The 13,200-nt window shown below is 41.9% G+C and overlaps 1 protein-coding gene across 1 annotated transcript in view; it reads left to right on the forward strand.

The window, feature by feature from the left end:
• The window catches only part of LOC107191633 (neuroligin-3-like), a 109,780-nt gene extending 101,022 nt beyond the window's left edge, over positions 1 to 8,758 (forward strand). The window contains exons 7-10 of the mRNA XM_015580720.1: positions 4,261 to 4,594; positions 5,118 to 5,381; positions 5,988 to 6,150; positions 8,601 to 8,758. Coding sequence (XP_015436206.1) covers positions 4,261 to 4,594; positions 5,118 to 5,381; positions 5,988 to 6,150; positions 8,601 to 8,750 — 911 coding nt within the window. The 3' untranslated portion in view covers positions 8,751 to 8,758. The remainder of the gene's footprint in view (positions 1 to 4,260; positions 4,595 to 5,117; positions 5,382 to 5,987; positions 6,151 to 8,600) is intronic.
• The last annotated feature ends 4,442 nt before the right edge of the window (positions 8,759 to 13,200 follow it).

Raw genomic sequence — 13,200 nt, forward strand, 5'->3', positions numbered from 1 at the left:
TCATGGGGAAACTCCGTGGCAGTGATCGACTGTTCGCGAGATATTCAAGTGATGCATGGAACCTCCTTTTTAGCACTGCTGACCTAAATGATACTCGATACACGCTCGAGTGTTAGAATCAAGATAACCGTGAACTTAAGATTGATTTAACACGTTGACTGCCACTGTGAAAAAGGTCGTACGTAGTCAGACACGTTTTATTTCGCTTTTTTTTTTAAGTATAAATCGTCGAAAATATATGCGTTTTGCCTATAGATGACGTTAATCTTCTTTTACATTATACTACGAATGTTAATTTTACACAAAATTTTGTAACGATATTTAACCCTGTAGTTCTCCGATCCATACGACCCGGGATTAAGATTCTAGTTCAATATTCACTACTTTTCGTGTATTTCCCACTTAAACAGAACAAGTTATTTAAAAATTTCAAATAATTTTATTCTACTCGTCCGACTATATACAGACTATTCCACTTGTCTGACTGAATACACAATATTCCACTGTGTTTTTCTACTATCTCTACCACTGTCAGAAACATGCCTCGTTCTTGAGATCTCTCAGACATCAGCTGAAACTTTAAAACGTTTTTGCACCCATTCCCCGTCGTGCACCGCTAGGAAATGTTTGAAAATCGCCGAAGCGTACACAGCGGCGGCGTTTCACCTGAAAATCTTCCAGATCCAAACCACACCGGATAGATTTATAATACGATTTATTGTAAATCGAACGGACGCGGGCCCCACTTAAATATTGATGTATGCGGTGTCAGAATATTCCTGGTCGCGCGTGCACCGTTGAACGTATGGAAGCGATCCCGAAAATCGGTCTCACGTATGGGTAGTCACGAGATCGAGCTTGCGAAGTCCCTCTCTCTCTCTATTTCGACGTTTGACAATGGGGATGAGTAGCGAGGATTCGAAAACGCTTACCCCCCGTATCTTTCACGCTAACAGACAGAATATCATGGAAAAAATATCACCATCGTTCCGACCCTAAAGTTGCGTATACGCCTGACAGAAATATTTTGTCATTGGTCACGAAATGACTGAAGGATTCACGAGGTTTGGTAGATCGAACGTCGGAGAATGTTAGCGGAACGTTAAACCTTAAAAGGAAATCCGTTTGCTCGCAGCCGTTGGTCGACCGGGTCGAAATTTCTGGGGCGGTTTCGAGCTGCCCGTGATATAGGAAATCGAATGTCGCGGAAAGGGCGGAACGCGTGTGCGGTGACACCCTCGTAATATCATTTTTCACGTCGGTTCCTGGCCGCCAAACCGCCATGTTTGCGTCACGTTCGCGTAAACCGGAGACGAATTAATAACTGTAATTTTTCGTGGAACGTAATTCAATCGGTGGATGTAAATATCCGTAGGGGAGAACTTTGAAAGGTAATCCTGCGGTACGAGTGACTGAATGTATGAAATTATTATTCGAAACGATTTACAGCAATCGTGCGTATAGGCGTATTACTGATCCAGTTCGTTCACCAAGTATACGCGTGGTTACAGGTAATTCGATTGGAAATGAAATAAAATCATTTGAATTTCTTGTAGAGCGTTTAATACGCACTCGGATGGTAATTGTTCTGAAGCAGCGGAAAAACGATTTATGTTCCAATAGATGTAACGTTGAATCGATGTCCAGTCTTTTTTCAACGTAATAATCCGCTGTTATAATTAATAACGACAAACCGGGGGGAACATTGAAATGTTCTTCCAATGATCGGGTTAACGTTTAATAATACGAAGAGAAACCAGAAATTCCAATGGGCTCTTCACATCTTTTACAATACGAAAGCTCCTCTCTCGATATACCAAAGATTACAAATTAACGAGGACTGATATTTTAAATCCTGATCATCTCTGCAATTGCGAAAGAAGTCACGGTGTCACTGTCGATATAATACCGATCCGTTGCGAGTCAGTAGCTCATTCCAGACGATCTCAAATATTTATACGATAAAATATGCAGACTTAGTAAGTACACGGTAATTTGAAAATCAGTGGAGAAGCAAATCGCAGCCTACGCCACCAGCCACTCCCATTTGGCTCGCCATTAATTTGATCGAAATTTTTCTTAGCGAAAGCACTGCGTAGGGGACAGCCAGGGTTAATTAAAGCGGCCAACGGTGGCTGACGGATTTGTCATCCGGGCAAATGAGAAAACCGTCCGGCGTTAATGCGTGCGCCCTGTTGCACGAAACTGGAACAATGAAATTAATGAAAATAATTGCACCGAACAGAAATTTCGGTACGAAACCCACCTCCCCCTCGTCATACCCTAACGGCCGGCCCAATGCGCACCAAAAGTGATACTTTCAGGTCTTCCACTTGGAATTAACTTGGGATCTACGTGGAATAAACTTGGGATCCACTTGGGATCAACTTGGAATAAACTTGGGATCAACTTGGAATAAACTTGGGAGCAACTTGAAATAAACTTGGGAACAACTTAGGATAAACTTGGGAACAACTTGGGATAAACTTGGGAGCAACTTGGGATCAACTTGGAATAAATTTGGGATCCGCTTGGAATCAACTTGGAACCAACTTGGGATCTACTTGGTATGAACTTGGGATCCACTTGGGATGAACTTGAAATCAACTTGGGATCCACTTGGAATCAACTTGAATTCAACTTGGGATCCACTTGGGATCCACTTGTATGCACAATGTTTAGAGCTGCACGACGAATGGATAGTAAAAAAGAACGCAAATAAAATAGATTCGATGGAAATTATGAGGATACACAAAACAACGACGTAATCCCGTGACCAATGAGGCAACGCCCGTTATCGTACCAGTCACGTGTTCCAGTCGGAAAATTCTAGAGACATTTACGGAGAAATCTCGAGCGAACGGTTGGAAACGTTTCCGTGAATGACAGGCCTCGCGGCACAGAAGGGGCGCGGAGAGAGAGAGAGAGCGGCACGCGAGGGGAGCGATTTCCGACAGGAATCTCCTGTATCGAGACTCGTGAATCATTTCGAGGCACGTCAGTGACATTTGATTTGCTGGAGTGCGCTCGTGCGGACCGCTGGAGGATGGGGAGAGCCTCGAGAAGGGCTTGACGCGGCTGGATGCGTTTGAATCTTTCAGTTCGATTAGACGAAATCGACTCTTTTCCCCGTTTTTCTTTTTGCGTTTTCGCACTGTTGTTCGCGCGAAACGTGCTCGCGACTTTCTCGATTTAACCAGTGGATGGGTGATGTTCCATTCTATGATCGCCAGCTGGATCGTATAAGAGTTGGCAGAATTACAGGAATATTATTCATCTGAGTCGAAGAGATCCAGAATTTTTCGGGTTACTGAAATTTAGGATTCTACGTGCATGGTCTCCAGAGATTCCACGATCCGAAATGTAGGCTATATCGTAGAGTTCCAGGGCTTTAGAACCTTGGTGAAGTTTACGATTCTAGAGCCCTAGGGACATGCAGCTCTAAAGATCTATGGCCTAGGTCAGTAGAGTTCTAAAATTATACAACCAGTGTAATTCTAGCCTTCCAAATATCTGCACAGGTTACAGAGTTTCCGTGAAAATCTGCTTCTATACGAAGCCGAAATAACATCCCTTTCGGAATCAGCTTACTCCCCGGGTTTCAATGGAATTTCGAAAGAAATACCGCTATTCGGAGGATGCGAAGAAAGCATTTCCAGGTTTCTCAGGTCCGGCGCCACCCGACCACGGGCTTATATACCTTTTTATCGCAATGAAAATTGAACAGAACCGTCGCGACGAGCACCCACCATTCACGGGACGAAATTTTCCCGTGGAAACCGTTTCATTTCGTTCGCCTCCCGGCAATTTTAATGGGAGCACGAATAATTCCAGGTTCCAATGAAACAGACTAGCACCATCGTAAATTCTTCATTGCACGTCGAGAATTTTATAACACGATAATGCGTTGATGGCGAGAGAAGGGGAGAAAGAGTGTCGGGCCAAGCAACGGAGGAAGGTTCTGAAGATGATTCAGCACCACGTTCTTCAGGCCATTAATGGCATTATACAGGGAACCGCGTTTTAAAAAGTATTTTAATCAGAAACTACGATCGTTCTTGTTTGCGAAGTCCCTTTAATCCAGTGATCAAATATCATTGGCTTCAGAATTCGAAACTCTATCAATGACATTAAACTTTATTACAAAATTCAGCATTACATCTGGGAACCTGTCATTGTAGGATCACTTATAAATAGAAATATCTCCGGCTCGAACGATCGATCGTTAACGCTGAGCACACGGTTCACTTCCGGTTCCAGGTCTTCGACCGAAACTGAAGAATCATTATCGGGCCCATCAGCTCTCCGTCTGGCTGCGTCTCGTTCCGGAGCTCCATCGGGCCGGAATGGAGGACGTGGACTCGAGGCACAACCTGTTTCGCAGTCACTCGGATCCCAGTCTTTACGACGGATCGGTGAGGCCGGACCCGTTGAGCAGGATCAGCGAGGAATTCAAAAGGAAAAACATCACCACCGAGCCGCCGACCACCACCGACTACAACGCCGCCACCTGTGTCAGCTACATACAGAGCACGAATCTTCAGAACGTTCACAACGCGAGCACCGACACGCTGGCCAGTTTGGACGCAGCTGGGTACGTAATAAGCCGTAGTGTCCCTTGGTAGAACTAACGAAGTCCACGTTAATTGAAGAACATCTACTCTGGATCCTTGGACCAAGAGCCAGAATATATTTCTCGGTCGAATTGCAACAAACTTTGCTCGAGTCTACGGGGACGATGATAATACAGTGTTCTGTCGATTATTGTCAAGAACTCGGTGCCGCTGGTGACAAGCTTAGAACGGGAGAAATACTTCAGATCCTAGTAAATTTGTTTTTTGCTAGAAGCCCGAGAATGACGTCCTGACAAAAATCGTGTAGAACCAGACAGTGATCGACGAAATACTGTAGCGCGAATTTCAGGCAATTGCTTGCCGTTCTCCTTTAGAATTCAAAATTAGGAATTTCTCATTATCATGCTATTTTAGAAAGATAATTGAAACACGTCTGTTTGGTAATTCGTTTTTTTTTTATAATAAAAATTGATAATATTTGTGGTTGTAATTACCTGAATGTTCTCGAGCAGATCTTAAGCTGATCTCTGATCCATCGAACAGGTACGCCGCGTACTCGACGGCGTTGAGTGTCACGATCGCCATCGGATGCAGCCTGCTGATCCTGAACGTTCTCATTTTCGCGGGTGTTTATTATCAGCGGGACAAGACGAGGCTCGAGGTGAAGAGCCTTCAGCAGCAACAGATGTTGAATCAACAGTGCGGCCCACGGGGCTTCACCGAGCTCAAACAACCACCGCCGCCGCATTCCCATTTCCCTGGAGGCGGTCAGGTTATCGTCGACGTTGAGAACGAGATGCTAAGAAGGTACTGTATTCGATGTATTTACTGTTTGTTGTCTCGCCGTGTATGCGGAATAATGATACTTGAACGACTCGTTCGAATGATTAGGTATTTAATGGCCGAAAGAGTGACGGTGGTGGGTTGTGATTAACCAGCTCGCAGTGGAACAAGTCAACGAAAAGGTGGCCACAGCTCCTGCGGCGACGAGACCGTTTTCTTACTGGAATATTCCATTCAATATTACACTTCTGTGTTCGTAGCTCTTGCTAGGAATTTAAGTTAACTGTAGCATTGCATTTGAGTCCAAGCCAATGAGTAAATATCCTGTTACTAAATTTATGTTAACGTGATCAAGTACATCCATTACTTTCATCTATCTTCCTCGGACGTTCGCACCGATCAATCATTTGTACAGTTTCCCTGTAAATAAACATTTCACGTCACTCGTTTCCGGGAACACCTATCTGTCACGTATATCCGCAAGAAATTCGAATTTGCGTTCCAATCATTGGCCACCTTTTCCCTCGTTGTAGGCCCACTGCACGACAATAAATTTATTTATCAAGATTACTTGCATCTCGTTCGCCGAACCGTTACGGGTCACGTGTAACGATCGGATCGTGGTTACAGGAACGTTATGAAAGGCCCTCCGAACGATCCCAACACGCTTCTCCAACAGGGCCAGGGAACTCACACGTTGCCTCATCAACATCACTATCAAAAGCAACATCAGCAACAGCATGCCACTCTTCCTCGAGCTTCCGTCATACAGGACATGAACGCACAAACCCAAGTGAGAACCAAATCGTTTTACTCGTCCGTTAAACGGTGAAACCATGTTAATCTAAAACTACTTTTCCTTATGACACCAGATTTCTTACCCCCATCACTTTACCTCTCGATCCTTTCTAGCAAAATCATTGCTTTTGATCTTCGTTCATTTCTGATCCATTCCTCCATGCACTGGACTTTCTTTTGTTTTCGGCTGCCACCCTCCTGTAATCGAGTAATTTATTAGCACCAGTACTAGTAAGTGTAAAGTAGAGCTGTTACGAATATTCGAAGTATTCGAAGTATTCGGAATATTCGAACATTCGAAATGATCGAATTTTGGATTGTACTACATAAGAATCTGAACATAATATATTTTCTCATACTTAACCATGATATTCTTTTCACATTAACCTTTACAATTATTTATTTGTCAAATTTCTATTCGATACAATTCGAAATTCAAACACTTCTATTATTCGAATATTCGAATAATACGTATGCTTCAAATATCCGAATACTTACAATCCTAGTCTAAAGCTTATCGACAAACGAGAACCATCCGAATCGCGTCGACAAACCTTCGAAGCACCGAAAAAATAAATCCGATTGCCCTGTGCTTTTACGAATATGAGATCCGACAGAACTCGGGGGTTAAAGGACGCACACCGAGTCGAGGCAGAATCCTCCCCTCGTAGAAGTTAATTTTCATAAGATCTCGTTGCAGTTCAGACAGGAATGGGGGGGGGGGAAGGTAGGACAGCCAGTTCTGCCCTGGAAATTGAAATCTCCGGTAAAAACGAAAGTCGAAATCCGACGCAAGTGAAGTTAACAGGGAGAGGGGGCCTGGCCATTAAAGTTTCGCTTAATGAACATCACGTTTTGACCCGAACCCCGTGGCCCGCGGAAATTTAGTAACGAGATAAAAGGGTGATACTGTCCGTAGGTAGAATAATGACCGGCCGAGGTACGTCAGAAGCTTTGCAGTGTAAATTTCACCCTCCCTCCCCCCCTTCCTCCCCTGTCCCACGGCTTAGAACTTTCAAAAGTTTCTTAATAGGATTATGAATTAAACTTCCAGAGGCCTTTCAGTCGTTAACGGAACTTTTTTAAATCAACGGCCAACGTAAAATCTTCAACCGTCTCCGTCTCCCCTAGGCTCGCGCGCGACTCGTCGCCCCTCATCTACGTTTCATAAATAAACTTCCTGTTTATGGTCAATAAGAGTCACGGTAGCGGGATATTAATTTGTTTTTTCCCCCCGCTTTTTTTTTACAGCCTCCTCGTTTCGACGAATAAACCGTGTCCAGGCGAAACGCTACGACCGGTTGATCACGCTTAACAAATTGCCGGCAGCCGGAACTGGGGTTTGCTCGTTAAATATTTAATAACTCGATGCTCGCGTTGCTACCTTGATAATCTGACTTCTTACGGAAACACGTGATAAATATCACGGGTGGGATTCAATTAAAATTTTTTAAACGATGATGCTTAAGGATTTTAATGGGCATCGATCTTGTGGATGTGACTTTATTAGCGAAGGTTTAGTGTCTCGATATTTATCCTTATTTTATTGTTCTCTTGCATCCACATATTTTTCCATGCGTTCCTTTCAGGAGCGCATCGACTCCATTTGTCAGACGTTTATTTTCCGTGGACAGCAGCCCTAGGTTGTTAGAATTGTCGTCGCTTAATATCAAATTCACTCCCTGAAACGTCCACTTTCTCGGAAAGATCCCTTAGTCGTCGAATGACAAACACGTCGAAAGTTACGGTAACTCGATTTCATTTTGAAGTCGTTGAAACAGTCGGAGCTCCGACGTGAAATCTCATTATCGTCGAGGATCGTGATATCAGGAAAAATATTCGACGTCAGCCGCGGCGGTGAGAAAACTTGCTGGCAATTGTTCGCGTTCACGGGAACTTGTTGACAGTCGGCAACGTGTTATGACACTGAACACCGTCTGAATAATTACTCGATTTACCATCTCGTGGTTCAACGGAAGTTTCTACGGGAATAAAATAACAAGGAATGGTAGATTTATTTTGCTCCCTTTTTTTTCTGTTTAATATTTCAAAAGGTGATATACAGTAGTTACAAGTGGTATACAGTAAATAATCGATGAGTGTTCGAAGGGTCCTCGACACTGAGTGTTCAAACGTCATCCCCACCACTGGGCGCCTGACTGGTTCCACAGGGACCCTTCCAGTGGTGGGGATGACGTCTGAACACTCAGTGCTGAGAAACCTTCGAACACTCATCGATGATTTACTGTAAATACTTCGAATAATTATCAGTTACCCACTCGAGGGTTTCTTGGATTATTACTACTGATTCCAATCGAGGTTTTTCGGTACAAAAAAGAAAGAAAATTATTCCAAATAAAAAGACACAGCTTATACCTTAAAACCTCGATCGATACTGATCATCGGCTGAATCCTGAATATTCTAACAATCTTCGAAACTTTCAGGGTCCACCAAACGGGTCCATACACCTGACAGTACCAAGAGCACCGCCACCCCCTCGAGCAAAGAGTCCACCCGAAAACCAGCCCCTGTTGCAGAGCGCCACCGTGTCGAGTCGCGTGTCCCAGGCGGCAATGAACGAGATGAGAGTGTGATGCTTGGACCCCCCTCCGAAGCCAGTCGTCCCGGACGTTCTGACGGCGTCGACCTTGCTGTAAGTGTCACGGTCCACGTCGCCGCTGACTCGAGTTCCTGTCCCAGGGGGATTCGGATCGTTCGAGGGAGAGAGAGGACGAGAAATCGAAATTCCCTGAGACCTCGAAGATCGTGCGGCGCACTAGGACCGACAACTGGCCCGGGGTACACGTTGCTCACGTTACGGCCAATCAGGTGACGACCAGCCAGCGACTAACGGAGGGGGGTGGATGGAGGAACAGTTCGGCTAAGATGCCGAGGAACACGAGGAAACGTTGACAAAACGAAGAAACAGAGGATCTCGAACAAGAGGCGAGATGTCCGTCGGAAGAAAAGAAAGAAAAAAAAAGGAAAAAGCGTCGATCGGACACGAAACGGAAAGACGAATGTGTCTCTTTTTAGAACGGTTGAACGGGATCTAAGGTGATTTATTCCGGATAGAGTTGACGCTCTAGATCCCTCGAGAGAATCCAGGAAAAAGAGATAGATATTTGTCCGATGAACGTTCCCGCGAGAGACGAAGAAAGTTTCGTTCCCTTTTCGACGTGAATATTAAAGAGAAAATCTTTATGGATGTGGTAAACCCCGTTTGGATTACCACAGATCTATCGTCGATATACAGTAGATCGGGAATGATCCTATGACCGGTACCGAAACTCCCGGTACCAGACTACCTTTCTACGATCGGTCCGAACTTCAATCAAAAATAATTCTTTCGATACGGAATCAAAACGCAGTACATTCAGTTTAGCTAGTCGATAATAATGAATTCTAGGCGTTACGGTGGGAAATAGGAGAGACGCTCAACAAAGATGAATCGGTCGCGATGACCCGTGTATAAAAAACGCTATCCACTACGATGTTAGATGTTCCTTGTACATAAAGTGAATTTATACCGTAAGAAACGCCAAAAACGTTTGCTACTTTCTAAGAGGACCTTATACTCCGTGTCGCGTACCGTTTAGTCGTCTGTTTCTGTCCCTTTCTTTCTCTGGTTGATTGTGACGATTACGCGGTGTAACTCCGAGAGATTGTCGCCATTCCCCGGATCCATGGTCCTGTGTGTGGCCCGTTGACGATTCGACCCAGTTGCATGAAACAACTGTTTTTTGTTTTAATCGATCAAAGGACGTGGAAGTTTAAGCTGCTGATGGAAACTAGTAGATACTCGAACCCATTGTCTAGTTCCTGGCGACACTATAAGTTTCATTGTCTTAAATATCACACATGCGTGCACCCCAGGTGCTTGCTGTACAGAGAACACAATGGACCGTCCACTGAACAGTGCTACCAAATGAATAGCATTGTTACTAAGATGATCATGTGAAAGTCGTAACATCAAACGATCAAATATGTATAATCTTTAAGTGATGTAACGTCGTTTAATAATCAATTAAATCTTACGAATAGTTGCGTTGCGTAAAGAGTTCAACAAGAGACTGTCCGACTCTGAACTGTTTGGAAATTGAGTTACACTATTTATCTGAATGGTAACAATCAGGTTAAACATACTCGAAGAACTATTCAAACGTATAAACGGAGATGGAATTAACATTTATGTAAGCATCGTTAACCAATCAGGAACTTTGATCGTCGACGAGCAACGTAGTTTGTTTTTATCCTATCGTGCACAATTTCCACCAAATTGTCTAAGTTTTTTCATTTAGAAATTCGAAGTTCGTAACCGAACAGCACATGATATAGTTATTGTTTAATGTTACCGCGACAATGGCCGGGCTTCGACTTAACACAGACGACAGCAAAGTGTGCGTGAAATGATTGTACACCGCGTAATTGAACGTTTATAAAGAGTCTACGCTGCCTTTCAGTGACGTTAATGTGTGGGGGGCGTCGTGAAGGGGGCAAGATTCTTCGACGAGTACTGGACTCGAAGTGTGTGCGTGACTTTTTGTAAAAATATACGTATACATATAGGTGTAATATAAAGACTACCGTAAATTCGTTATTATATGTAACACACTGCCATAAGACTCGGAAATTCACGAACAAAAAAAAACAGAAAGAAACGCAAGGATGTAACTCCAACTGATACGATTGAGCGATACCCTCCTACGGTTTGATTTGATCCTTTGGAGCACAATTTTAAAAGCACAAACCCCCTTGTTACCGATTCGATATGGAGAGTTTTGTATCGCGTGGGTACATTGACGTTCAAGAAGAATACTTACTCTAATTGTTATTAAGAACCAATTTTTTATTGCTTAAAATCTTACAAATTTTGTAGCGATGTCTAGTATACTTGAAAACAATATGTTGCAAAGGATCACTCAACGAACAACGCTTAACACTTTCATTGTTGTAAATTATTCAAAATCAAAATCTCACAGAATCAAAAAGAAAAGTTAATAAAACGTACAATAGCTAGTAGCTTTTGATTTCAGTATCTTTTGCCGAGAACTGAAGTTGATTTCAGAATACGTCTTACCACAATATAATGTAATTGTTATCACAGTGTAATATTACATTGAATTATATTTAACTGAAAAAAAAAATATATAGGTACAAAGTATATACAACACAAAACCACCATCGAAATTTGACAACAGTGAATGTGTTAAGGAAACAATCATAATGGAATGCTAAAATATGTCGTGAAATCCGAGCTTAAAGGGGAAAAGAGCACGTGTTAGTGAAACCAAAAGAAAAATCAAAGTTTTTGTACATACGTTAAGCGACGAAGGCAGAAAAATCAATGAAATCGTTCTGAATGTTCTCGCCAAGAAATCTACAATGATCGAGTAGCGTTCGAACGTTTCCTGCATTGTTACAAATGTATTGAAAACAGAGAATAAAGTTTTTTTCTTTTTTAAAAAAGAAACTCGCGAAAGACAGAGAATTTCACGAGAGAGTTACATAATAAATATCATCAAGTACGGACAATCCGAATATACTAAAGACTAAAAGAAAATGCGAGTAATAATAGGCGTAATTAATATGGAAGGAGTCGGTAAGAGTGCATGAAGCTGGAGGGAAAACAACTGAACCGGTTGAACGGATGTTTAAGAAAAAAAATTTACATAACGTATATTACATATACATATTATGGATTGTAATGAATTTATTATGACGAATATTATTATATTTATGTGACTTTTAGCTGGCCTTGCGCTCTACTGGAAAGACACCTACATATGTCCATCCTTCAGTCGAGTGCGAGACTACCTGTTACGTTTAACGTTTCTGTTATAAAATTGTAAATATATAACAAAATACATGGAGATATTAATTGCACGCGTTAAATATACTTTTCTATCCTTCCCTAATAAATTAAACCAAAAACGCCTGTGCTGCGATAGTTACGGTAACCTTATTATAACGGTTCAATTCAACTCGAAGCTATCCAAAAATCTGCGCTTATAAAATAACCGTATTAGAAAGGAGTCTTGGGTTCCAGCCCCGACAGACCTATTGGTTTTGTTTCGCGTACAAAAAAGTTATTGCCTTTAATAATGTTTTTATGAATATGTATATGTATTATTATGTACATTTGAGTAAATTATTTTATTATTCCATTGTTATTACAACAGTTTAACAGTGACAACGAACGTATGTATATTTTCAGATAGCGGACTAATATGTGTGGAAAACATATTCAAATATCGGAGTAATATGTATCAAAAACATAATAGAAACACAGATTTTTATTACACCACAAACGTCGCATAAAAGATATTTCGTTATATTGACATTTGTAATAATTATGGGTGTTGCGGGGAAATCAATATTATTGACATTATGGAACATATAACGAAATATCACTGTAACACTTAAAAAAGTGTTAAAGTTCCATTTATATCATTATCCTGTGAAAATGTTCATACTTCCAGCAGCATTCATATTCCAATCAATGAATTTACAGAATAAGGAAAAGGAATCTAAAGTAATTTTCAGTAGTTCCATACATCTTTATCTCGAATAATTTTCTAAAACATTCAAAGTACTAGACATTTTTACACTTTGAATCTCATATCGATTTCTAAAATGATCCTAGTTCGATGTAATATACTATAGAACGTGGTTTTATGAGATAGCTTCGAAGTTCGCAGCCATTAGCTCGATATTGTCTTCAGTTTACAGTACTTTACCGAAGAGAATACCGATTGCCCAGGCCTCACCACGAGGAGGTTGCTGCGAGTGGAGGCCCAAGGTAGGTAGATGGAATCACAAGTTCTACATCCACCCACCTTTCACAATAAACCTTATAAATAAATTAAATCTTAACTATGTAATACTATCGCTACTAAAATCCCTCGGCGGATGACTTCTTTGTTGAGCCTAAACCTATAAAAAACTAAGTTCCCTCGTCGGTTGTCTTCGTTCTTCAGCTTAGAACTAATATTATCTTAATATTCTAATTAATACGAATTAATGCTATTAATACAAAATAAC

Source organism: Dufourea novaeangliae, unplaced genomic scaffold, assembly GCF_001272555.1.
Source record: "Dufourea novaeangliae isolate 0120121106 unplaced genomic scaffold, ASM127255v1 scaffold228, whole genome shotgun sequence".
In the NCBI taxonomy this organism is placed as follows: Eukaryota; Metazoa; Arthropoda; class Insecta; order Hymenoptera; family Halictidae; genus Dufourea; species Dufourea novaeangliae.